The 26,903-nt window shown below is 38.6% G+C and overlaps 2 protein-coding genes across 5 annotated transcripts in view; both read left to right on the plus strand.

The window, feature by feature from the left end:
* The window catches only part of LOC137101338 (pleckstrin homology domain-containing family G member 3), a 30,429-nt gene extending 8,145 nt beyond the window's left edge, over positions 1-22,284 (plus strand). The window contains exons 3-19 of one of the 4 annotated variants that reach the window (XM_067479638.1): positions 6,141-6,682; positions 9,055-9,155; positions 11,434-11,503; positions 11,600-11,646; positions 11,750-11,900; positions 12,004-12,135; positions 12,949-13,131; positions 13,329-13,421; positions 13,775-13,861; positions 13,953-13,983; positions 14,211-14,312; positions 14,485-14,517; positions 15,342-15,352; positions 15,714-16,076; positions 16,855-16,971; positions 17,774-19,229; positions 19,354-22,284. In XM_067479638.1, the coding sequence (XP_067335739.1) occupies positions 6,141-6,682; positions 9,055-9,155; positions 11,434-11,503; positions 11,600-11,646; positions 11,750-11,900; positions 12,004-12,135; positions 12,949-13,131; positions 13,329-13,421; positions 13,775-13,861; positions 13,953-13,983; positions 14,211-14,312; positions 14,485-14,517; positions 15,342-15,352; positions 15,714-16,076; positions 16,855-16,971; positions 17,774-19,229; positions 19,354-19,721 (3,887 nt within the window). In that variant the 3' untranslated portion in view covers positions 19,722-22,284. The remainder of the gene's footprint in view (positions 1-6,140; positions 6,683-9,054; positions 9,156-11,433; positions 11,504-11,599; positions 11,647-11,749; positions 11,901-12,003; positions 12,136-12,948; positions 13,132-13,328; positions 13,422-13,774; positions 13,862-13,952; positions 13,984-14,210; positions 14,313-14,484; positions 14,518-15,341; positions 15,353-15,713; positions 16,077-16,854; positions 16,972-17,773; positions 19,230-19,353) is intronic. The other 3 variants (XM_067479639.1, XM_067479640.1, XM_067479641.1) reach the window with 3 other exon arrangements.
* Positions 22,285-23,259: 975 nt separating this feature from the next.
* LOC137101498 (neuroglobin-like) lies at positions 23,260-26,027 on the plus strand. The gene is made up of 5 exons (XM_067479960.1): positions 23,260-23,719; positions 23,875-23,976; positions 24,279-24,399; positions 24,541-24,621; positions 25,450-26,027. Exons 1-5 carry the CDS (start codon positions 23,589-23,591, stop codon positions 25,531-25,533), a joined length of 519 nt encoding a protein of 172 aa, XP_067336061.1. The 5' UTR covers positions 23,260-23,588; the 3' UTR covers positions 25,534-26,027.
* The last annotated feature ends 876 nt before the right edge of the window (positions 26,028-26,903 follow it).

Consider the following 26,903-nt stretch of genomic DNA (forward strand, 5'->3'; position numbering starts at 1 on the left):
AATGACCCTACTTCCAATCAGATTTCACACAGCTGTTATGTCAGCACTTAACAGAGAGGCACTAACAAGATAGCAGTTTGGTTGTAGACTCTCAAATTGGTGGTAAAATTTACAATGGACTCACACCTCTGGGCCCAGACGGTACGTTTTTTGTCCTGAGTGAATGCTAAATGAGTTTTGAATAGATCTGTGACTGGCTGTGTGGCTGTTGGAAGGGGGTCTGTTGATGGTGGAGTTTTCTAAGTGGATCATCACATGCTTATGCATTGAGGTCAGCTGGCACAGCTGGATCCTTTGAGAGCCGGGGTCAAGCATGGGGGAGGTTTATAGGATTAAATTATAGCTTTTGGAGTAGTTTTGTCCTTTTGGTACTTAGAAAAACCTGTCTATCTGCAACATTTCACTCTCTTTCGCAGGTGGAATGATTTTGCCCTTCCTGATATCCTGTTTTTATTTATGTAAATTCAAAAGGTGGAATCTTTTATTTCATAGTAGCCTGTCTGCGAGTCCAGTATTTTTAGCATCACTGTTTGGCATCCATATTTACAAAAATGTTTCAATATTTACATCCAGTAAATGAGCTAGTTTCAATTTAAAACACCAGAATTCCCCCCAAATATCCCCAGCACAGCAATTTGACCTTGACTGCCACTATGGAATGCAGGTTGAGGTTGAGTTTGCGTCTGTGTATACTTAGCCTCTGTTGTCCAGTGCAGTTTATTTACAGACCTTCAAGTTAATATTTAACACAGAATCAAAAGCTCCTTGTGGAACAATACGCAGGTGTTAATCAAGTTATCTTATTCATATATAGGCCTGTTTAAAGCAGAAAGTCATTAAAGTAACCTACATTTTTCTTTCCATTAAGGAGCAAGAAATTAGACCTAAAGTCTCAGGCTGTAATCACCAGTGTTCTGTCTCATGCTGTTTTGATAATGGTCTGTGAAGACTTGAGGCATAATCCTTGGAGGCACCCTTGTGCTTGTGCCCCCAGCCCTCCTGAGGGGCAGCCATTCACTGTTGCCAGGTAGGGAGGAGAATTTTCCCCAAAAGGACTGGGCTTCCTGTCTACTATTAACCACAAGGCGAGGAGTTGTGTTGAAGAGGTTGTTGAGAGGTGTTGAATAAGGAAGTTCAGACTGGGATGAGACTGTCTGAATAAAATGTAGTGTAAAACATGATTCCCTCTTCATACCTTAAAGGGAAACAGCGTTACACACTGTGCCCTTGGTTTTGATAAACTGGCAGATTAGCCGATTTAAAGTTTAGTTTGTTTTCTTTCTCTTAATTAACATACTAATCAGCCAGTTAGGAACCATGACGTTCCACTTTGACATGAGGAAGGTAAGAGTTCTCTTTATTGACTGTGTCATTCTCCACCAAATGTTCCTCTATACAGACATGGTAAAAACAAATAGCTTTACTCTATAAAGAAATAATGATCAAACTGTTTTCTTAAGAAAGATAAGGAAATACTGCATGAACAGTTGTAGATTTTGAGTACAGTTGGTATAAGTACAAAACACAGTGCAGGCACACAGGAAATAAGGAATGAGCTTATCAAATGACTCACTGTGGGGAAACTGAGCACTTAAATTACAAATATTGCAGGCTTTTATTTTCACTGATCTTGCAGTTGCAGATATGATTGAGCCTGTGCCTGGAGGAATATCACAAGGTAACTTAATGTGTGATTCATCGTCGCTGGATTTAAAGTCATCACTGTCTGATACATGAGTCAGTGTGAATCAAGCAGGAGTGGTTGTGTCATGGTTACTAAAAGAACGGGCATGGGCTTGTTTTTTCTGTAAGATGTTCTGTCCTTGCTGGTGTTGCTCTCATTCTTTTTTCTGGTTTTCACACTGATGCATATAACAGACTTGCCACATGCAGCAAATATTTAGAGGAGCCAAGGTACTTCAGAATGGCTTCTGTTTTCTGGTATCTGCTCACATGATTCCAAAATAAGTTATTGTTTAATGCCAAGTTCCTCTACAGCTTTAGAAGAAGTATTTGCATGTTAAGCACAGATATAAGCTGTGTTGTTCCTGTTTCTTTGCCCCGTATTTGGTTAGAACACAAATGTTCACATACCAACAGGATAGCACAGGGGAACATTAACACAAATGATGGATTATTTTTCTTACGTCTCATAGACAAATGAGTTTGAATTGTAAGTTCTCAGTAAGTTCTGCTGAAATAGTCATACAGGTGTGTCTCCCTCTGGAAAACGGATGCTCTTTGTCTGTGTAGAGCTCATTCATCATTTATCATTTTACCAGTCAGGTCACAGGAGTTGGATTGATAGACGAGGAGCTATGAAAAGAGGATTTGGAAATCATGCTCTTTGATAACTTGATTTTACCCTTCAAGGCACTTCACTGCCATCTTTGAGGTACTGTGTGGAAATGGTAATGTGGTGATTGTTATAATTCACACATGTTAAATGTGTCAATGAGTGGATTTAATAATATTTGCGTCAGAAAAATATTTTAAATATATAATTAATACAACTGTATTATGCTGTTGTTGATGTACATTTTCCATTATGCTGTTTAGAACCTGCACTATAGTCTTTTACAGAAGTTATTACCCTCATGTATGTCTAGTTTGTTTCCCAGTACCATGTCAAATATCCATTGTGATAGGCATAGAAAAAACTTTGTTTCCTGTTGTGAGTGCAAACTAAATGCTACATGTGCCAGGTAAATTAACATTGCAGGTTTTTGATGTTGGAGAAAAGAAAACTCTAGGTCATTCTGGGTGGAATTTGCATGTTATCTGCATCGAGGCTGGTTTGCATGAACTGATGTGAAAAAGCGAGTTACATAATAACAGGGTTTTGCAACCAACAGCTAACGTCAGAGCTGCATGCTGTGACTTATCAAGTTGTCAAAGAAGGTGGTAATATTTAGCTGGAAAAAATTATGTATAGATTTGTTTCAAATTATGTCTGAGGATATTACTGCAAGAATGTAATAGTGACTGTTTCTTAGTGTTGTTGAGCAAGCATGCAAAAATGTTTTTTATGCAAACCAGAGAATTTTCTTTTTGTAAAGAAATGCTTTGCTTTCCATACACCAACAGCATGAGACAGATCATCACTGTTGTACATGTGACAGGTGCCTGTTAGAGAAGTTGATAACCAGGTGCTGGGTTATTCATTTCAGGGTTTCTGTTCCCCTCTTGCACCATCTTATTAAAACCTGCATGTCATTCATGCAACCATGATGTCAGATGCAGATGAATTTATTAACAGCCTCTATAGATAACATTCTGATATGTTCAAAATGAAATAGAAACAAGTTTAGACTATATTTTTTTTTGTTCTAGACTGATTAGTCATCATGCCCCTTAGTGGTTGAATTTCCTGTCTGTTCTCATGACATGATCCCTCTTTTCCTTTAAATCACCTGTCATGGAGTCAAGGAGTATTCATACGGTTAATGGTTGTTTCTATGAGTTAACAACTGTATTGCTGTGCTACTAAGACAAAATAGTGTTGTAAAATTGCGGTGTGTGAGAATTAAAAAATCTGAGCTCCACCTAAGCTGCAATGGAAAATGTGTACTGTGTCCTACATTTAAGTGTCCAAAACTACAAGTCTCTACAAGTATACCTTGCAAAGTTTAATTTAAGAGGTCAGTCCGCGAGCCATTTAGATGGAAGGGAAGGGCCAAGTATTTAGTAAATAAAAACCTATTTACTTATAGATCATACACAAACAGAATTATACTAAAAGAACAGTTCTCAGTTACAAGAACAGATTATGAAAACACTGACAGGTGAATTGATTAAAAATTGTGTGTGTGTGTGTGTGTGTGTGTGTGTGTGTGACACACACACTTTCACACACACTACACTATTACTGCAAATAAATACAAGCAAACACAAACAAACCATGACACAGTTGGTACACAGAGGATCGTGTTAAAATATAGAATGACACTAGGAAAGAAAAATTTTGTATAAGAAAAAAAATGAATAAATCTACTCAGCTATGTTGATCACAAGTCATCTTTGTCCAAAGTGACAGACCCAATTTTAAACAGGGTATCACACAGGACCAGACGTAAGGCTTAGCTTAGACCTACATGTTTACAGGGTCATTTGCATTCCTTTGCACAGCTTGTTTTATCAAAGCTAGTAAGTGGTCCATTGGCTCTGTTTTCCACCAAAACATGCGGTGAGAGGTATCAGCCACAGATACACCTGCTTTTAGAGTCTGTATCTGAAGTGGTCAATCACTGTAGTTGGAGCTGAGCTTGTACTGGACTCAAATGTGTACATGTGTGTTAATGATCAGTCATGCTTTACTTTTTTGGGCATTTTAGATGTGCATGTGAAGATATAGGTGATGATTCAGGGCTATGGTATATAAAATGGAGACTGGAAATATTGAAAGGCTGGTGCTGATTTTGGTTCATCCTTACTTCACATTGTGCTTTTTGTCCCCTCCCTTTAACTTGGCATTGAGTGCAGTCTGCAGTACAGCAGCTTTATTATACATGCTGGGTGGGAGGAAGAGTGGGAAGAAGGAAGGGAGTTTGACATGCCAAAGCTCAAAACCAAAAGTAAAGACAGAAGCGGAAAAGGAAGCGGGTGCCTTGTTTTAATTTGTGGTGGTGTTGTGAGTGCAGTAGTTTCCTACAACATTCCCTTTAAACTATCAAACCTGCTATTTGTCATGGAGCATAAATTGAGTTTACTCTAGTGGTTAGCTTCTGTTTGCCAGAAGGTCATGTGTGTATGTTTGTTTGTCTGAAAGTGTATTTGATTCTTCATGTGAAGCCCTTATCCAGCTGCTCACCACATTTTTCCCAAAATGTGATAAATCATTAAGTGTGGGGACTTCCCATGCATTCATGGGAAGTATTTGTTCTGTTTAATGTAAATTATTACACGAGAGATAAAATGTAAATATGGTAGATTAGTGAATACACACGATAGTAGTGAATTTGTTTTGTTGTATCCTCGTACAGACTGACAAAATACCTTTTTTTTTTTTGTTTGTTTTGTTTTTACAGTATTTGCTGCAGTAACATGGAAAATATTCCCACTCTGGGCCAAATAAAGGTTTATCTTAAAGCTTGTGTCTGTATCTATGGCCAGATGATGAACAATGATGAAAATATTGATGGAAATAAATATAATAATAATATTTCAGGCTATTGACATATGCTACATCTGTTGGCTGTCAATAACACATTTTGCTAACCCATCCCTACTTGGCAATAACACTAACTAAGTCATTTAATTTAATTTTTGCTTAATAGTGGTTTATACCTCATAGATTTTTGCTTATTAGGCTGAAGTTAATTTTGGCAACAAAGCTCCTTTTTTTTTTTTTTTTTTTTTTTAGCTTGCCGAAATGGGTTTGCCCTCCTATATATTTTAAGGAAATTGAGCTCTTTGCACAGTGACCACTCAGTGGCCCATTCTCACACTGCCCTGACTTAATATATTTCCGAAACATTTCTTAGGGAAATCCCCTATCTGGCCAAGAAGCACGTGAAATTGAATACTTTCTTTTAAATTTAGACAAATTTAGACATAATAAAAAAAATATAAACAAAGCTCATGGTCCCATTTCCATTTTCTTTTTCTTCTCATTCATTTTCCCCTTTGCTGTTTTTCCAAGGTTTGGCCTTCAGTAGAACCAGAGGAAATTACTGAGTTTCCATTCAATATGCAGTGTTGTAATTAAGCCATGTAGTTAAAGATTTGAGACAGACCTTTTACTGTAAAAATCTCCTTTATGTCTTGGTCTGAAAGTAGAAACGCAGACTTCTGAGCTGTTAATAGTTAAGCAGCATCGTAGGAGAACCCCAACACTTTGAAGGCTCAACTTTTTGCAACTTTAAAGCCAACATAACTGCATGTGTTGACAAATTAACAAAACATTGGAGAAACTATGAAGTAGTATGACAAAGAGTGAAAGATGTGAATGTGTGGTGTAAAAAGCAGATTACAGGGCAGCTTTGTGATCTTGTGTAAATTTGATTGATGACATTGCTTAAACAGGTCTAGTAAATTTTCCTGCAGTTGGATATATAAATGTTTGGTCTATGACATGTTTAAAGACACTGGCTTACTGTTTATCTTTACATTTCTGTCTGTGTTCCTCCTACCTGTCCCAGAATCCTGTCAGTTGTCCTCACCCCTCTCCCCCAATCAACATGACCAGGAAAGCATTGACTTTGGCCCAGATGGTTACAGCCGGCTAAGTGTGGATTTACTGGATGGAGAGAGTGAGCGTCCTGTGAGTTTGGTGTCCACCCTGTCCTCTGGCTCTTCACGTGATAGTCACAGCCTTTATGGGAGCACCATTGCCCTTCCTTCCTCAACCACCCCACCCATACAAAGTGAGGAGCATATAGATTTGGAGCTGAGCCCAACCGCAGGCACCGGAGAGGAAGCCGTAGACCGAAGTCCCACCCTGACAGAGTCCAGGGGCCATTGGCAGGATCGACTGAAGTCAATGGTAATCAGCCACCAGTGGAACAACAATAACACCACCTCCAACGGGAAGGCAAGTGGTGAAATACTACACATCCCCACCTCACCTGTCATCTCTGATACTATGGCGCCCAACCCAAAACTGACTTATGTGGACCGTGTTGTGATGGAGATCATTGAGACGGAGCGCATGTATGTGAAGGACCTGCGAAGCATTGTAGAGGTGAGTGGTATCAGGGTTATGCTGACTGTACTCAAATTAAAATTTCCACCAAAGTCAGTGTTTTTCCTTTTCAGTCAAGCATTTTCTCAGAGCCAACCACTTAAATCAAAGGTAGTAAATCATCACTATTCTGTGTATTTAGAGCATGTGTTTAACTTGGATTAATAGACACCTATGACTTAATTTTGGCAGCACTTTTTGGAGGTGAATTGCAAATTGAATTGAGTTTGCCAGCCTGAAAAAGAAATGGGAGAATTGAGTTCAACTAATGCTGAGAGCAAATAATGTCTACTGTGTTCTAAGTAGCTGTTTCTTTCCACAAATTAGTTTGGTACTTGTAAACCATCCAGTTGCTTTTTCTTTTCCATGATGATCCCAAGATCCAAGGTCTCTGTGATTTGTTTGCTTTCCAAACAAATCATCCATGTGTAATCCACAAGTATGCAATCCTGACATCTGTTAATTGGGTGCCTTGTTTATAGGTTTTTAGTTTGTAGAGATAACAGCTGTAGAATTTATGATCTGGTCATGATGTTTTTTTTTTTATAAACCATTCTCTATATTTACAGTGTAGCTACAGCCTGTGGCCTAGGATTATCTGGCCTATGCCCATATCTGGAGTTTAAACATAGACTGCATCATGGCAGTAAATCTAGGATACATGATCTCAGATAGTAGAAACCTCAAGTCAAAGATGTGAAGTAGGGTAAATTGTCTAAGAACACTATGTTCCACTCACCAGAAAGCTTTCCCCTTATAACCTTATTTACCTTTGTAGTCTGGAAATGACTTCCAGACACACAAAACGTCCTAGCCAACAAAGCTTCCCTCTATGGTCTTGCATAGAATCACGTGCACTTTGATGTCGTGAAACATTTCTTGAGACTGACAGTAAAATAATTAGCACATCTCCTCACCGTCTGTAACTCTGCTGGCGTCTGGCAGTTGGTGGGGTGGGAGTATGGGTTGACTGTGTGGTCCGGACACTTGCAGGACTTCAAACTATTTAAATTGAGAGGAACAGCAGGGCTGCCTGGTGTGGTCTCAGTCACACACAGCAATATATCCTGAGCCAACACACACTCTTCCAGCTCTGTGCCAACTGGAGAAATATTACAAGTGAAAAAATAGAAATTGTGAATACACAGTATCATCTATCCTCTCATGAAATAATGTATGGGTTTTTGACTCCATGCAGCACATTTTAATTTCACACCGGGCCTTAAATCTGACATACATGTGTGAAAATCTTTCCCTATTTAGCATTGTTTCCTCAGCTAAACTATTTTTCAGTTGATATTGACATGGAACACACAAACAGTTGTGGAGGCTATGTGCACTTTGCCTTTAGATCTAGTGAAGTGCTTACTTTCAAATCCCTCACTCTCTTAATATCTGTCCATGGAAAAAAGTTTTAAGAACAGCAGTTTGACGCAGCTGTTCTTGCATGTCCAAATAGATCCCCAACACCTGGTCTGAGCACTTTCTGATGAAAGTGGACAGTGGTTGTGGAATTCAGGAAAAAAAAAAGTTGGTCTTACACATCACCTTTGTTGTTCAATTCTTGATAAGACTTTTTTTTTTTGAGGGGGGGTTAATCTTACAAAATGCTAGAAAAATGAAACACTCCTGCTAACTGCTCATATTTCATTAAAGAACAATTTGAAGTCTCCACACACAATATGTCACACTTCGCTAAAGGCCACATGTTAATGTATGGTGTAACACTGGTGGGAAGCTTTTCTGTAGGAGATTTTGAGATACCAACTGACTTCAAATGTGTGTTGCTTTCACTAAACTAGAATTCTCCATCTATAACAGGCTGGAACTCATTATTTGCATGATGTGATTATTCTGCTCTGTGTGTGCAGGCCAGCTAAGTGTGTGCCTGTGTTTGTGTGTATTTGAACCACATCCTCTGGGAGTTTGATTTGTGTGTACAAGCTGTTTACTGGTGAAGTCTTTTTATATAGCTACTGCATGTGTGTATCAACGACTTGTCAACTTAGTCCTACCAACTTGAAGTTGTTTGTATGCCACAGAAGGGGCAAGAGAGAGGAGACTCATCCAGATGTTAGCTTCTGTGTTTTTAAATATTTTTTATCTGCTACAGAATTTCAAAAATTGCATTAGATTGTACAAGGCCAGTGAGTATTCATATATTAAATGACTTTTCACAGCCCTAAAATGCTAACAAACAATTAGACAAACCAAATGTCATGTTACATCACTCAGGATGTAGGAACACAAAGATATAATTGATTCCCTATATGCTTGCTCCCTCCACTGGTAGGAATTTACAAGTGCCTGCATGACACATGACTTAAAAGAGGTATTTCAGCTTTAAAGTAATCTCTGTTTTATTTTCACAGGATTACTTGGTTCACATCATTGACATGAGCAACCTTCCCATACGGCCAGAGCAAGTGTGTGCCCTGTTTGGAAATATAGAGGACATCTATGTGTTCAACAGGTAAGACCTCCCCCAACACTGATCTGCACAATCCAGGGCTCCAGAATGTAGCCATTTTTGGACACAGTGCAACTACATTTTATCATCAGGTGCAACTTGCTAATAGTTTTAGGGATGTTTTTGTTATTTTCACGCTTTGCTCCAGAAGGACAGTTTTCTGACAAATTTGCCACTACTAGACACAACAATGGTGACTTATTGTTTCTATAAGTCATTCTTGTTTTCTTCTGTCCTGATAAGTTACAGTACATATGGTGTTACACACACAATAATCTGAAAACCAACGACAATTAGCTTTTTCACATTTTTATTTAGAATAATATCTGAAGCAGAGACAGGACAGTGGATGAATGAGTGATAGTGACTGATTTTAATCCTATTTAATACTTTTTAAACTTCTTAAAGTGATGAGGTTGTTGAGGGTTTTTGTTTTCATTCGTTATGTTTAAGAGATAATTTAGGGAGAAATTTTTCAGTCTACGACATGTCTACCCAGTTAAAACTAAGTCAGTCTAATCTACAGTGTAATGAATTTTTATACGGACAGATGTTTCTGTTATTTAGCCTGTCCTCACTGATATACTGAATGGGGTGACCAAAATGTTAGAAGCACCAGTATCAAACAAAGTATGAAACAATGCAGCTGCACGTTCTCTATTAAGAACTCTTTTCTAAATATATGACCACCACAAAATAGTTGGCACACTTAAGTTTACATTTAGTCTTCTTCAACTCTCAACAAGTCTTTATTGCCGGACATCCCGCTTGCCAAAACACAATATCATTTCACTTCCCTCCCACAGTGATGAGCCTCCCTGCTAAGGCCAATGCTGTTGCAAAGCTCAAAACAAACAAATATGGATTTGAGCCTTTTAACTTTTGAATGAAATGGTAACCAAGTGTGTAAGAGGAATTCTTACCAATTTACAGTCATGTAATGCCCTTTTTAAGAGAGAGACATTTTTTCCAAATGTGCACTTGGGAGTTCTGCTTTCTTTATATTAGCAATGAAGATAGTGATACTCTCCTTTTTACAATATAATTTGGTACAGGAAGGCACATGTTAACCTGTGAACAGATTTCATAGTATATTTACCTAATATAGCAACAGACTTGATGGCAGCTCAAACATAAAGAAGAGCTTTTGTAGCATCTGTTATGGACATGTAAATAAGTAACATTTCAATGACCATATAAACCATCTTTTTTACAAGAAGATTGTAGAGTAAATGTCTCCCTAACAGTACAGTTTGTTACTGTAGCTACTTGCAATTTAGAGTCACCAGTTAAACTAAGTGCATGTCCTTGGATTGGTAGATGAAACTCACACACACAGGGAGAACATTTAAACTCCACACAGAATGGCCCCAGCCAGCTGTCCGGTTCATATCCAGACCTGCTAACCACTGCACCACTATGCTGCCCCAGTCTTCCTTTCATCCAGGAATTTGTATTTCTTTGTTAAGACCATAATCAATGTTGACCAAGCAATCACTGTACTGAAAGCAAACCAGCACACCAATGCTGAACATGTTGACACATGGCTTTTAGTAAGTTTCTTGATCTGTGTAAAGATGAATTCATATTTTTTGTTGTATTATGTCAATGAAAAATTTGGCATGCAACAAACATGACTTGTTAAGGTGTTTTTACCCAGTTCTAATTTTTCAAAATGACTCTCCCTTTATATACCTTCTTTAACTCTTGCAGTGTACTCAGGTAATGTCACACTTTATAAAGCAATAAAAGACATGGTACCTAGATCCCCAAGCCCATTCCCTAGAGCTGTTTTGTTTCCCCCCCCCCCCCCGTCCTTTCAGCTTATCCCATGAGTTCATGGTCACCACAGCAGATCATTGTCTGGATGTTGATTTGGCACAGTTTTTACGCCGGATGCCTTTCCTGACACAACCCTCCCCAGTTTCTACCGCGCTTTGAACAGCACTGAAAAGCTGGGGATGGAAATGGGCTGTGAGAGGTTCAGTGTCTTGCCCAGAGACACTTTGACATATAGCCGGGACCGGGGATCGAACCACTGACCCTGTAGTCTTTGGTCGACTGCCTTTACCAAATGAGCAGGAATTTCAAGTCAAACTCATATTTCTTACAATTCCAGGAAACAAGGTTCTTGTTAAGTAGTGTATGCTTCCCTCTAGTGGAGAAGAAGAGTTGAATCTCACTCAAGGGAAAGACCATCAAGTGCCATCAAATAACACTAATTTATTGTATTCCTTTATATTAACACATAACTATTCCAATTTCTATTTCTGCATTTTAGTGAACTCCTGCAGTCCTTGGACATGTGTGAAAATGACCCTGTGGCCATTGCTCAATGCTTTGTAGATAAGGTGAGCAACATAGTCTTCCTAACAGAGATTTACAGTGATTCATTCAATTCATTATCACTATTAATATGTTTTGTCTGATGTTTTGTGTTTCCCTAGAGTGATTACTTTGAAATCTACACTCAGTATTGCACCAATTATCCCAAGTAAGTATCTAGAAATATTTATTTTTATATAACATTTTGCTGATGATATCACATGTAACATACTTTGGTGAGCTAATCAATACTATTGTTTGTCATCCTCAAGCTCAGTGGCAGCATTGAAAGACTGCATGAGGAGTAAACCTTTAGGCAAGTTCTTCAGGGATCGTCAAGCCGCTCTTGGGCTTTCTCTCCCTTTGGGCTCCTACCTGCTCAAGCCAGTTCAGAGGATCTTGAAATATCACCTGCTGCTTCTGGTACAGTGCTTGACCATGGCTAGAGGCTAAAAAAGCAAAAGGATTTAACTTATTTCCTGCAGAGGTAACTTCGTCAAAAGCTGATCTCTGATTCCTTTTAAAGGAAATTGCAAAGCACTTTGATCCAGATGAGGCTGGCTATGAGGTGGTTCAGGAAGCAATAAACACTATGACAGGAGTGGCCTGGTACATCAACGATATGAAGAGGAAACATGAACACACTGTCAGAGTGCAGGTCAGATGAAAATTCCATGTTTGCAAAATCATTTTAAGTGTTTTTATGTTATGGCAAAATATGTTGACCAATCACATTTGATGTCAATATCGATTATCTCATGACAATGATGATGGCATATGTCAAGGTCAGGGTTATAGTTCATCACCCTCTTAAAATAATGGCGTAAGTCATATTTTCAAGTTTTACTAAAGAACTGAAAAAACTAAACGAAACATAAATCACTTGTCAAAAAATTATGATAGTCGTCAGTTTATGTATAATCAGTGTATTGCATCTGCCAGAAATGGCCAGGTGTAAACATATTAGGGATTTTGACAAGATCGATCATGCCCACACAGCCAGGTTGCAGAAAGAAATGTGTGCTGCTTACAGCAAGCCACGGACATTTTAAGTATGTTATTGACGGAATGTTTGTGTGTCCAACACACTGTACCTTACTCCTGCCATGTAGCTGCGAGGGTTGGACCCCAGTCCTTGAATATTTGAAAAAGGTTTCAATAGTTAGGTATTCTTTCAATTTTGGTGTTTTGGCCCAAAGGTAGTTTTTTATAGTATATAGTTTTAGTGACTTTATACCAAACAGTATCCACAAAGCAAATCCATAAACAATTTGGTATTGACAGCAATGATTTAATTGGTTTAGGTATTGACTGAGTGGTCTGTTCAGTTTTACGCTTTTCTTTGTTCTGATGCTTTATGAAGATTATAAACTGTGTTTGTATTTGTTTTTTGTATTTTGTTTGTTTAATCCCAAATGAACATAATTAAGAGTTTGTTTGGGGGCATGTGCTTTTTTTTGTGTATCTGCAGGAGATACAGTCTTTACTGATCAACTGGAAGGGTCCTGACTTGACCACCTATGGAGAGTTGGTTTTGGAGGGCACCTTTCATGTCCTAAGGGCGAAGAACTCCCGTACACTCTTCCTCTTCGAAAAGATGCTCCTCATTACCAAGAAAAGAGGGGAACACTATGTCTACAAGATCCACATCTCAGTATGTGTTTTGTCATTTTCTTTAATTAGTGATTAAATGGTTTAAAAAATGAAAGTCAAATTATGTTATCCAGGCAGAATCTTCTGGTCTTCTGGTAAATTACACACAGTTGATATCATAGAGGCATTATTTTAATAACGTGACAAATTAATCTAAGTTAAGCCCCAGTAACATCTGTGCATTCATAATGGTTTCAGTGCTCCACCCTAATGTTACTTGACAGTGCCAAGGATCCCCTGCTCTTTAGTGTCATCCATTTCAAGCACCCAAAACAACCCCACACAGTGCAGGTGAGCACGAGTAATTGTCAACCTTTTTCCTTCTGCCACAAAGCAACATAACACATACTGTTGCATAATAGCTGCTATTCAGGAATATCAGAAAAGACCTTCAGTGCTCCTATTAAATATGGTTTAATTAGTTTCAAATTAATGTTTTTATCTTTTTATGTTGGATGTTAAGTTTTACAAGAAAATGAATTTGAATTGAGAAAATTAGAGATTAAAAAAATTAGATTTTATTAAAAATATGTTTTTGCATTAACAAATCCTGATAGGAGTCAGTTTTTTTTCTTTATGTATATACCTGGTTTGTCCTTATTGATGTGATAGATTTACTACATGACAAGTGCTTGTTCTTGCAGGCCAAGTCAGTAGAAGAGAAGCATCTTTGGGCCCATCACATTAAGAGGCTAATTCTTGAGAACCACAACGCCGTTGTCCCACAGAAGGTCAAGAACATTGTCATTCACACAGCCGCTGTTTCTCCAACGTTACTAAAGAAATGCCTTTTCTTAAAACACACTGTCTCTTTTTTTAAAGGCAAAAGATGCTGTACCAGTCAATTCAAACTGTAAGTGTTATAAATCAAATACATTTTGTTATGCCTGTACCAGATTAAATGTTGCTAAGGCAAGCAAAGATGCCACTTATGAAAGAGAGGAGCAGTTTATTTTCAGTGGAAAATGTAGGATTTACCACATTTAACATTTGACCCACTTAACCATCTATTTGTATGAAGTAATTTCTGTTTTGTGTAATTGCAGTTCTGTGTAACAATCTTCTATATCCACTACCCAGATTCAGGGAAGTACCACTATAGCCCTGAGAGGCTGAAGAAAGTTGAGTCCTGCCAGGCTACTGACTTGCATTTTGGGGGCCGAAATGAGAGAAGGAGATCAGGTAAAAGACCCCTGTGCCCATCTTGTAACCTTTTAAAGGCGCTCAACCATTGCTCCCTATTTCTTATGGTTATAGGGGGTGATGTTCTAAAACTGTTTATTCAACTGATATTTTTCGCATTGTCAAATACACCTCTAGTGAATTGTCCCATTTAAATTTTCTCTGTTTTTAGAGCCTGTGAAACAAATCATGCAGGGAACAAAAGGTTTGTACCTGGTGGGGTATATGTTTATTTCACTGCATATTCAGTAGGTATTTAGCAGACAAAAGGGCAGATTGATTAACTGTGGATAAGTTTGAACCACATTCTGTGTGCTATCCAGTGACCCACCTACCCCACAACCCCCAAACCAAGGTTATTTTGTGTCTTTTAAAAAAGAGGTTTTCACGTCTCCACTGCACTGATGTTTTGTTCTCCCACAAAGACACCTGGAAAACAGATCAAAGGACACACACTCACTCTCACTTCCACTCCCACTCCACTGGCCTCACCCAAAACGAAGTTAATTATATGCCACGTTGGTCAAAGGGTTTGCCATAAACAAGCTCTTTTCAATTGTCAAATTCAGCCTTGCCCTCAGATCTGTGGTTCGTCTTGTTCCTATTTAGTCTAATTGCCCATTGTGAAAGAGACCACCTCCATGTCCTAATCCACTGTCCTCCTTTCCTCACTGTCTAGAACAGAGATTCAAACCAATGTAATGAAGAAGACTATTTCATATCAACCTTCCCATCTGTGAAGGATTAGTTCATCACATCCTTTGCTAATTGCATCATGTCCAGTTTGAGCATCTGAGAGATGGTTCTAATTGGTATTTATCTAATCACATGGCTTTCCCAAAGTCTGGGTTAGACTAAGCCTCAGGCTCTCCCTGCCAGAGATTGTGTTTTGACCATAATTGTTTAATAGTAACAGATACATGCCGTTTTGACGTTATTTTAGCATATAATATTTAACTTGCTTTTGTGTTACTGACATTGTCATTTATTTGTCCCCACCCCAACCCCCAATCTTTGTTCAACATGTAGCTGTTTTAAAGGTAAGCCTCTGAAATCCTAAGGTTGTCTTTCATTTGGCTTTGAAAAGCTTTTATCATTCCTTTGTAGCAAAGCAGTTTATGTAGGCCATTGTGTTGGGGTGAGATATGATTTAGCTGGTTTCAATTCAGCCTCTCATAATGTCTGTTATAAATGCAAAAGAAATCCATCCAAATTTGAGAAAATGGAAATTGAATCCTCACAGAACAAAGATTTTCTTGCTAAGGAGAATATAAATCACATCTCACCCAAAGCTATAGCATCTTTTGAAGATTCCATCCCATTCCTGGCCTTGTTTTTACAACATGGCTATAGCACTGACCTTGTAGTAACAAACTACATCTCTATGACTTCATGCCACAGCATGCAGACAGTGAAGGTGCACTGCTGGGGGATAGGTGCTCCATTCAGCCAGCCACCAGTGTCAGTATAGTGGCCTCCACTCATGATGAGCCCCAGGCTGAGAAGTCACTTGTGGAGGTTTTAAATCCTAGAAGAGACTCTGTGGAGCAGCTAAGTCCTACTGACAGTGACCTGAAACTGGACTCTTCATCCAGTGAGAGGGGACTAGAGATGGAGAAGGCAGAGGAGGAAGAGGGGGAGAGTTTCAAGGAAGATATACAGATTGGAAACGACCAGGTAGCTGACTTTGCCAGCTCAGTGCTAGCAGCCATCTCCAGCTGGCACTATAGAGCCAGGGCTTTGCTTTCTACTCACTTCACAACGGTGAGGGTTTCTGCCACTTCCTGCTTCATTCTATAGGCTTACCAATTTTCTCTCTCACTTTTTCTCCCATTCTTGTCCCTCTTCCTCTTTGTGTGTGTGTGTGTGTGTGTGTGTGTGTGTGTTTGTGTGAGTGAGATTCATAAACAGAACCAACTAACAACTGCTACCATTTTGCATTACGCCCATTCAATGCCTTAGGTCACATTTATGTTATTGTATAGTGCATGGATTGACGTCCTATACCTACTAAGGGTGAATCCTAAAACATCTTGCTGAAAACTTGAAAATATACCTTGTTGCATGTTTATGTTTACATTGTTTTGCATTGGAGTTGAAGGCCATTCTTCTTTGCATGCTTATATTATTGTATATGTTCCTCTTCATACTTGTGTGTTTTGGGACATGATTGATGCAACTTATGCTCTAAAGCACTCTGTTAAATTTTACTTGACTTCAAAGGTTAATTTAGCCATCACATTAAATGGTAACTATAAAAGAATCATATTCATATACAATTGGAATCATATTTCCTAATTGTTTTCTCTCTGTGTGCTCATAATTGGGTTACTTGTAATGCTACTAGTGTTTCTGAATTTGAATTAAAACATGCCATTATATTTGTTGTAGTATGTGCTTCAAAGGTGACCTGAATACACATTAAGTATCTAGGAAGAGTTTTTCTACTACCACAGGTTACTTTACTGTACCTCCCAATGTAATCTCTCATGGAGGATTTAGAATAAAAACTCCCACCTAATGTTATCCTTTGCTCTTTCAGGATGATCAGAACAGATATACAACTGAACTGAAACCTACAATGAGAGAGGAGGCAGAAACTTGCAGGCAGCAGGACAAATGTGTGGATGTAGCTATGAAAAACACACCCACCACACAGGTACCTAATAAAGCCTTATGTAATGTTTGTACACACATTCATTAAGCCTTATTTCCATTCTGACACCATATCCCACTTTGGAGTGTGACATGTATTCACCGTGTCAAAAAAAAAAAAAATTCCCCATTCAATCTATTCTCGTGTCCTTAACATTGCCTTGTTTATGACTAAACTTATTATATGACCATTATCTGTTTTTAATAGCAATGTATTTGCTTTTGTGTGTCTCTTTGAATAAAAGCAAACTGATTTTAAACTACATTGAACATTTAAATATATTTGCTACCTAATTGGTAAGCTTTGACATAGATCAGGTCACAGCTGGAGCTAAAGTATATTAGTATCTGCTGTACAATCTCATACACACACAAACAGAGAGCGCTTCCACCCAAATTTGATTTGGAGGCCATGTGTAGTTCTTATTTGCTTCTCACAGTAACATTGCACAGCATTCTTGCATAAGGGCGTAGTGTAGGGTTTTTTTCCCTTATAAGCTCATCTCCCCTCCACAGATACAAGCTGTGCTTTTTGCATTCCAAAAAGGAGGCAGCAGTTGAAAAAAAATTTTGATTGGTGGCAGGCTGAAATAATATCAGCAATTTAAAGACTGTTTGGGCCAAGGAATTGTTCACCATTAAATTATCAGAAAGTAACCCACCTGTACAACAAAAGGACTTTAGCATCAGCCTTCAAATGCAATAATAATGTATCGATGATTTACATTAAACAGCCTAGTTGACTCTGCAAAGTGGGACATAATGAATAAAAGACAACTATTTCAAACACTTCTGTCATGTTTCAGGTCAGTATGGAGGAGCTGTGCCTTTTAGACGGTGCTCCAGGTGATTGCTTGCCTTTGCTAAGAGGACACAATTACTCTCAAAGCCCCACCTCTCAACTCTCCCCTGCCCAAAAAGAAGCTCCAGGATGTCAGGATACCTGTACAGAAACTGCAGAGGAAAATGGAGTGAGTGACTCCTCTCTTCTCCGGGTTGGGGAGAAGAGTGTATTGACGAATGGGGAGCTTTCAGAAGAGGAAGAGGATTTGCTAGACAATAAAAGCACCCTACCTTCCTCTGTATTAGGCCAGGCTGGTGTAATAGCTGAGCGCTTCATCAGCAGCCTGTCCAGACAAAGCAGTAAAGTTTCAGAGGACTTTAGCTCCTTTACCTGCCCCTTAACTTCAACAGATAATGATTTCTTTAAAAGCCCCTCAGCCAGAGTGGACTTGGACAAACAGACACAGATGTTGGCCACCTCTACCCCAGATCCACAAATGACCTCAGAGGACATTTTTTCAAGCCCTGCATGTGAACCTGCACTGGACACCCTCATTGAAGAGGAACGCAGGTCAACTCTTTCTAAACAAGATCGACTGCTTATCCACAAGATCAGGAGATACTACGAGCACGCTGAGGACCAAGATGCTAACTTTAGCATCAAACGCAGGGAAAGTCTCTCCTATATCCCACCAGGTCTAGTCAGGCACCTGAGTCGACAACTAAACAGTATTCCTCAGGATCAGGCCATCCCAGTCTGCAGAAAAGGAACCCGGAACCGACCCACTTCCTGGTCTGTGTTTGACCTTCCTGGCTTAGAAAAAATTCAAAATAGTAAAATTAACCAGAAAACTGAACTACTGAGTCCCCAAGAGACACCCAAGGGTAAATCGGAAAACCTCACAGATGAATCGTCTACAGAAGAAGAGTTCAGATCATCATCTGACATGCTCAAATCTTGGCAAGACATTGAAATGGAAGAAGAAAACCAGGCTGTCCAGCAGAGGGGAAAAGAGAACTTGAATGAATCAAGAGTAAATGTAACGCAGGATATCAGCTTAGATACTTTAGATGTTAAAACCATTAAACAACTGTCTTGGTTTTTAGGAGAGTCTGAAATAAGCACAGCCTCCGATAGCTCCTCCATTACATCGCCGACCACATCTTCTCCAGCAATAGAGGGTAAACCTAAGCAGGACTCTCAGCCAAGTGATGGTCCTCTCTCACAAGAGAGGAATCGTGTCCTCCATGGCCAACTCCCTAAGATTATTAGCTTTCGAGCAAGCATGGAAGAAGACCAGATTCTACAAGACATGGGAAAGATGAAAAACAAGGTGTTCCAGCTGGCTCGCCAGTACAGCCAACGCATCAAAAATAACAGACCTATTGTCTTGCAGAGGAACCAAGAAACGGCAAATCAACAGGGCTTCAGAGACATGCCTGCTGTCCATGAGGAGAAGACGCAGCTGAGGAAAAAGGGTAAATAAGAAGGAAATGCTTGGTATATTGATTTTTTATATTTGATTTTGTTTTGCAATAATCTGCTACTTAAGGTCAAATATAGAGAACTGAAATCATTCTCTGTATGTCTCTATGTATGCAGGTAAACTCAACCTGAAATTGTCCTTGAATGCTTGCAATCAGCCAGTCATCAATGAAGTGTGTTCTCCAAGCTCAGCCCAGACCTTCAGCTCTGCAGCCAGTGCCCAGAGCACACTAACCAGCCCACACAGTCCACAGTCAGAAACCTTCCATTGGCCTGATGTGCAGGAGCTGCGCTCCAAATATTCAGAGTCCCCCCGCTCAAAAGTAACCCGGAGTAACACAATCCCAAGCAGGACGTTAGAACGCTCTACCAACATGTGTAATGGCTGTTCACTCAAGTACAAAAGCTCCTCTGACCTTCACAAAGCTCTGTTAGACTGTACTAGAGAAGTTTCCGAGTTTAAGCACAAGCTCATAAACATGTGAACTGTGTACAGTTTCAACCCTTTTCACAGTTGTCTCTCCCAAAGGAAAGTAATTTACTGTGTGCACGATAATCTCTGTGTAGGGGACTCTGGGAGATGATGTTTGCACCAGTTAAGCCAAAAAGGGATATTGGTCATTGGTTAGGTCAGTGAGGGGAAAGTGTTTTGTGTAAAATAGATGTATTGGTATTTTTGTACATTTGGGTAATTGTCTGCACTATTCAATACAAAGTTAAATGTAAAACTGTGTACATAATCCCTTGTATCAACTGCAGATTAGTCTTATTACGACTGTTGGTAATTCCTGCTAAAAACATAGTAGCGCTGAGCATTTACCCATGTAAACTTTGAGCTGGAGTTAAAGGGGAAAGAAAAAACAAATCCAGAGCCAACAGATCCATAGTGCTTCTGAAGCTACACTGAAGAGAGTTTCTTTGTTCAGCTTTTAATGTGTGTGGTTACAGCACGGACTTGTTTCCATGTGTAGTGTAGCTGCATCTAAATAGGTTTTTGCACATCACTGGAGCTTTAATTTTCCTAACAAGTGTATATTTTCTTGAATATTATTTATCAGACTGTATACGTGGGAGATATTGACCTCATACTGACCAGTTATACTGTTATACAAAATTGTAACACTTTTTATCCGGACGTGGAGGTATTTGTTCTCTCAGAGATTGGGGCTCATCTCAGCTATTTCAACTGTTAAAAAAAAAAAATGTCCAAGGCTTCAGCCTTGAAACTTGCTGAGAGCCCTTTATGTATTTGTGCCTACAATAATTTGTGTTTCAACACTGAGGGGAAAAAAGTGAACACTAACCTTAATGTTCTGTTTGGATTTGGGCCCCATTTAGTACTGCAACTAACATTGTTTTATATTGATATTAAGGTTGATCTTTCATGCAAGCTGTGTATTATATTACAGTACACAAAGTACATGGAGCATTTACATATTTGATATTTTTTTTCACTCAAATATTAGGCACAATGGGGTTCTGTTAGCTTGGTCCTTCCTGCCAGATATTAACAGCCTTTCCTCCATGCACGGGGGAGTCTGTGACTCTTCTAAAAACAAAGCCCTCAGGCTGAACCAACCAAAATTTGCAGAGCTTACAAATACACAACAATCTAATGAACAAGATGGCAAGAGGTAAATATCAGGCCGAAGCAGACTGGACAGAAATGAATCACTGTATCAGGCTTAAAGTTTGACATGCAGAGTGGCATTCATCCCCCAGATAATGCAATGAGAAGGTATAAAACCTACCTCAGATATGTAGCTTTATCACAAAACATATGATCGGTAAACCTGGGAAACGTTTTTCTTATTTATGCAGTTAGACTGGGGAAGAGGAAGTAGAGGCGTATATAATTTGTGTTGCGAATCTGGACATTGGGCCAGAGACTACAGACACAAAAAGACTTCAGAGACTGAACGTGACACGACCTGACTGACACATCATATGTATACTCAGAGATAACAATGTTTGTAGATGGTTCAACAACAACAAAAAAACCTGGATGATACAAATGCAACATGTTATGCAGTAGTGACTCTAGATGCAGTTCTCACAACTAAACTATTACCAAAACATTATTCTGCACAAGCTGCTGAATTGGTAGGATTGACAGAAGCATGCAAACTCGCTAAAAACAAAGTTGTTAATATCTATACTGACAACCAGTATGCTTTTTCGACGGTACATGTGTTTGCACAGCAGTGGAAAAACAGAAGAATGGTTATGTCCACAGAAAACCAATAAATCAAAAGAATATAATATTAGACTTATTGAGTGCCACTTTTTTAAGAAGTTGCATTGCAATCTGTAAATGGGCAGCACATGCACGTGGCCCACACCCTGACCCCATTTCAAGAGGGAATCACAAAGCGGAGGAGGAAGCTAAAAAAGCAGCATCATTATCAACTGACATAATGTTTACAAAAATAGAAGATACACATATCAATCAACAAGTGTTAAAAGACAAGCAGACAACCGCACCAGTAACAGAAAAGAAGAAATGGGAAAACAAAGAGGCAAAAATAAATCAATACAAAGAATTATACCCCTGTTTAGAAGGAAAACCTATTCTACCACATAGCCTATTTAAAATTGTCGCAATATTGAGCCATGGATCATGTCATGACTTGACAGGAGGGTAGGCCAAAATAGAATGACTCTAGACATAAAAGGAAGGGGGGGAAAGTCAGAATAAGTTGTTCTTTGTAAAGTGTCTGGTACATTTTGTTCCACATTTCGAAAAAAGAGAGCTCCAGCGTGAAAGTTTAAAAAGTTAGTGTTACATTTAAACTATTACACAAAATTGTAGTTGTCGAAGGTCGTACTCCTTTTATCAGGACATGAAGGTAGGAAGTGTTCTCCCAGAGATCTTCTCATTTTCCCTGACAAAAAGTACAAGGCTGAAGCAGCATCGCCCTATGTGTGATCTAATGTCATCTTTTTTACAAAGCTGAAAGTGTGGCTTGACTGCATTTTGGTAGTCGATACTGTACTCCAAAAATACATGTATTAATTCCTTACTGCAATTAAAACTCTAAAACAAGATTCTTCTGACACAATCATTTTTATTATTTAGTTCCAGAAAATATATTTTGTTTCAAACTTGAAGTTTCCCATATTTTCAAAAAAAAAAAAAAAAAAAAACAGAAATAAAGTGTCCACAGGGCGATTTCCATCTCATCATGCTGTGTATCCATTTGTGCTGTAGTTTAAGTGAAATCAACAACATCAGATGGTTAAATTCATTTTTTGGAAAAAATAAAATACAAATGAACTATTGGATCTCTGTATTGTGCATAACTCATGGAAAATGTGTGTCTTGGAGTGCTGACACAGGCGAATGTAGTTGGCACACTACCTTAATGACATACATGATCAAATTAAATGCAGTGAAACTTTAACAACTCAATGCTGAGAGCTTTTTATGTATTTGTGCATACAATAATTTGTATTTTACCACCGGAAAAAAAATTAAAACTTAAATAGAAACATGTTTAATGTTGTATTGCCGTGAGGAGGAGGAAGGGTGACATAACAGAATCACTGAACTCTCAGATAAGAAGAAAAGGATGAAAAGAAACGAGAGCAGAGTGGCCATGCAGAGGTGGGAGCGAGAAGCACGTGGATGGACTGAAGGTGAAGCCTTAGCCTTGGCATATTAGGAAAATGAAAATGCAGTTGCAAGAAGAAAAAGGGAAACACATATACCATTAGGACCAACGCCTGAACCCATTCCAACCAAACCATTACAGTACAGTAGCTTACAAATAGACAATGATTTAATGACCAAGATTGCAATAGGTAGATATCAGTCCAGAGAAGACTGGACAGAAATGAATCAGTGTTTCTGTCTGAAAGAACTGTTTTACATGCAGAGTGTCGGACATCCCCCAAATAATAAAACCTACTTCAGATCAAAGCACTGCATGACTCGCAAATCTGAGAGACATGCACTTTTAAGGAAAAAAAAGAAAAGTCTTTCTTACAGAAGGACAGACTTATGTAGCCAGTATGCTTTTTCGAGGGTGCATGTGTTTACACAGCAGTGGAAATGTGTGTGGAAAATGCACACACACCGGAAAACATGTGGAAGGCCCTTCAACATAAAAGCTCGATACTGTTCAATGCCTTTCGCAACTGTGCTTATAAAGGATGACTTTTATTTTGGAACCAATGGCCAAACTTGTTTCCTGCGTCTCTTCACCGACTTGACACGTATCTGCAACCCGCCCCCCAGTGGAGTAGAGTTTAAAAAGTCGCGCACTTGACCGAAATCACTAAAACAATATCTTTCGTGTTCTTCACGCATTCTTCTCATCAATATCGTCTCGTCTTTTGTTTAAAAGAAAATGGGAGCTGGAATGTCACGTCTGGCAAGTCGCACCTATCATGTCAACAATCATCAGGCCGAGATGATCAAGGAGTCATTGCAAGTTATCCAAAAAGACATACCCAACATTGGGGTTACTGCGTTAACCAGGTAAAAAGATTGAGCCTTTCGATAATACTTTTCAGAGTTGGTCACATGTTTAACAGTTATTATTAAATTATTATTAAATTCTATCCAAAATGTTATTTCGGCACATTGTCAGGGCACCAGCCTTTATAAACAGGATGATAAGTTTTTCGTAACAGGCTGTTTGAGGTCCACCCTGAGTGCAAGGATGTCTTCTTCCAATTTCCAAAGGATCTGGAGAAGTTACAGAAAACCCCGGAGTTCAGAGCACATGCCTTAAGGTCAGAAGCTGCAGTAACTCATTACCCTTTAATAAACGATAATCTAAACAACTCAAACTAAAACGCTTTAAAATAAGGTTCCATAATGTTACAGTTAAATACATTTACCAAACATTACTCAAACTGGTGTCAAAGGATGATTTGTTGGTTCAATTAGCTTTTCGACGCCTTATAGGGTACTAATATCTTTAAACATCTGTTATCCTCATTGCATTTATGCAAATTGCAAATATGTAAGTATATTTTTCCTTTACATTAGCAAACGTTCGGCATACCCAATGAGAGATTTTCTTCCCATCTAGTGTGATGGCGTTCATGAAGAAAGTCGTGGCGTCAATCCATAGAGAGGACGAAGTGAAGGCGCTGGCTTTTGAACTGGGAAAAAAACACTATTATTGGGAAGCCCCACCTACGTATTACGGTGTAAGGCCCCAGCGATGCCAACAATGATCAATACACATATTCTAATATCAATTCATAATGTAGCTCATTATTAGTGTCACCATTATATTAAGGACCCTATAATCCCCATCAGCAAGTTTCTCTCTCTCTCTTATCTTCCAGTACTTCGGAGAAGCATTTGTCTATGCTGTGGCACCTGTAATGAAGGAGGGTTGGACCCCTGAGCTCGAGCAGGCTTGGAAAGTAAGAAGTTTCACTGCATTCACGTATGTGTTAATTAGAGACCTTTACGCTAACTGGTTGTCATTGCTAGTGTCAGTGTCAGAGCTTCACAAATGGCTGAAGTGAAAATTTCCATCTCACTCAGCATGTTGAAAAATGGAACATGACTCTCACATCATATTATCCCACTACAGACGCACATAAATAATCCTGTTGTTGCTCAGTATTTACACACAGTAAACAGCTCTTCTCTTTCCATTAATTGTTTTTCAATTAATACAGGTGTGTATGTGACAAGAGATAACACCTAAAGGTTTAAGACATAATTTATCTACATTTTATAGTTTATTTTAAGTTACATTTGTGTCTTTATTTATACAAATGTTATTCAGATTTGTCAGTGGTTGACCTCTATTGCTCTGTTAGATTAAGTTATTTTTCATTTCATTTGTGTCATATCAAATATTTGTCCCTTTAAAATTACAGGACACGGCCATTTCATCACAACATTAGAACAAAAAACAACAAAGATTCAAAAGAAGTCTCATGTGTTTCTACATACATATAGAAAGATATATATCTAGATATATATATTTTATCTTAGTAAACCAGGTTTTTGTGCTATTCCCAGAAAATAAAACATTATTAAACTCATTGGCTTGTGGCACATTGAACAACTCTGCTCACTGATAAATTAACCAGTTGTTTTCCCTAACACACTGTTGATTTGTTTTTAATAGACAATGACCCATCAAACACATATTTGTAGCTCAGTGGTCGCATAAGTTTACATAAGTTTAGCAGTTGCAGTTTACTGATGCAGTTCATTGTCCACTGTTTGGGATCTAGATCCTATTCCACTACGTGACCAAGGAGATGAAGAAAGGATATCAGGAGGAGAACGCCACCCCACGCCAAAACACAAATGAATAAGCACACAGCAGTCTGAGATCCTAATTCTCTTAACCCCATGTTAACCAGTCATTGTTCACCCGAATTGACAAAAATAAAGTGGTGTCTTAAAGCAATTTTTTCCTGAACTGTACTTTATTTCTGTCCATGTAGATAAGACTCAGGATCCTGAGCAGACAGTACAAATTGATGATGAAATCCAGTATACAGGCTGTAGTTGAACCTGCCTTATAGTTGGCACTCCTTTGAAAGTGTCCACACTATTTAATTCATAACATAATTCAGAATCTTATAATGAACCACATTAACTCTCTGTACATTTTATGTGTATTCAGCAAATTAACACGTACAGTTTGACAGTTTTGACATAGACGGGGTTCAAAATCAAGGGGATACAAAAATACTCACTGTACTTCAAAAGGTAAATTAAAAAATATCTAGTATCAAGCAGTCAAATACAGTGACCATTGACCAAAATGACAAAAAAACAAAAATAAAATAATTTTTGAGCATCCCCTCTGTGGAAAATTAAACATCCTTGTAAAGAAAAAGTCCACTTTCTAAAAGCCAACACAGCTCCCAAGTTAACCATTAATATTATTATTGGGCCCCATTAATTTGGCTCAGAGAAGAGTTAAACCACTCTTAATGCCCTTGTTTTCTGAACCGGTGGTGGTGATTCAACAAAGTTGACTTGTGTCATCTTGTGTCAAACACAGAAAAAAATTGGTTATTAAATGGTTCTTCAGAAGCTTGTACGGTTCTTCGAAAATCCATGCAGGCATAAAGATTCATTTTTGTTTGTAAGTGGTTCTTTGGGTACCACAAATGCTCTTTGAAGAAGTAAAGGTTCTTCACTCTTAGCTATTTGAGTTAATTGATGGTGGAAAATGGCATAAATACATATTCATTATAATGAAAAACCCTACTGTTTAATACTCTTGCCAGCTAAAAGTGGAATTTAACCCTAAAATTGAAAAGACTGCCAGCAACAGGTTAAAAAACTGATACTGTTATTTGACCAACGCTGTTGTCTACGTCAATCTGCAAGTGTTGTTGGCAGTTGGCTTCTTAACGTCATCAGATTGTTTCAAAAGTTGTTCTTTCAAATTTGATAAAAAGTCTTCAAACCTCCAAACTCAGCCAAAGACACAACTGCACAGATTACACACACATACTTGCTTTTATTAACCTGTGGCATCTTTTATTTATCATAACTAGTATTTGCCTAACCCTAACAAAAAAGCAACTATTCACTGTAAGGGAATAACTGACACATCAAGGCGATGGTCAGCTGTCGGCCAATGTTGGGCCATCAGTGAGAATCACTGTTGGTAATATCCCCCCAAACACACACACACACTTATGTTTGACTTGATTTTTATTCATAA

The sequence above is a fragment of the Channa argus genome, chromosome 16 (assembly GCF_033026475.1).
Source record: "Channa argus isolate prfri chromosome 16, Channa argus male v1.0, whole genome shotgun sequence".
In the NCBI taxonomy this organism is placed as follows: domain Eukaryota; kingdom Metazoa; phylum Chordata; class Actinopteri; order Anabantiformes; family Channidae; genus Channa; species Channa argus.

Coding starts and splice junctions, on each gene's coding strand:
- LOC137101498 (XM_067479960.1), top strand. CDS start 23,589: ATGGGAGCTGGAATGTCACGTCTGGCAAGTCGCACCTATCATGTCAAC. Junction 23,977..24,278: donor TTCAGAGCACATGCCTTAAG/GTCAGAAGCTGC, acceptor CTTCCCATCTAG/TGTGATGGCGTTCATGAAGA. Junction 24,400..24,540: donor CCCCACCTACGTATTACGGT/GTAAGGCCCCAG, acceptor CTTATCTTCCAG/TACTTCGGAGAAGCATTTGT.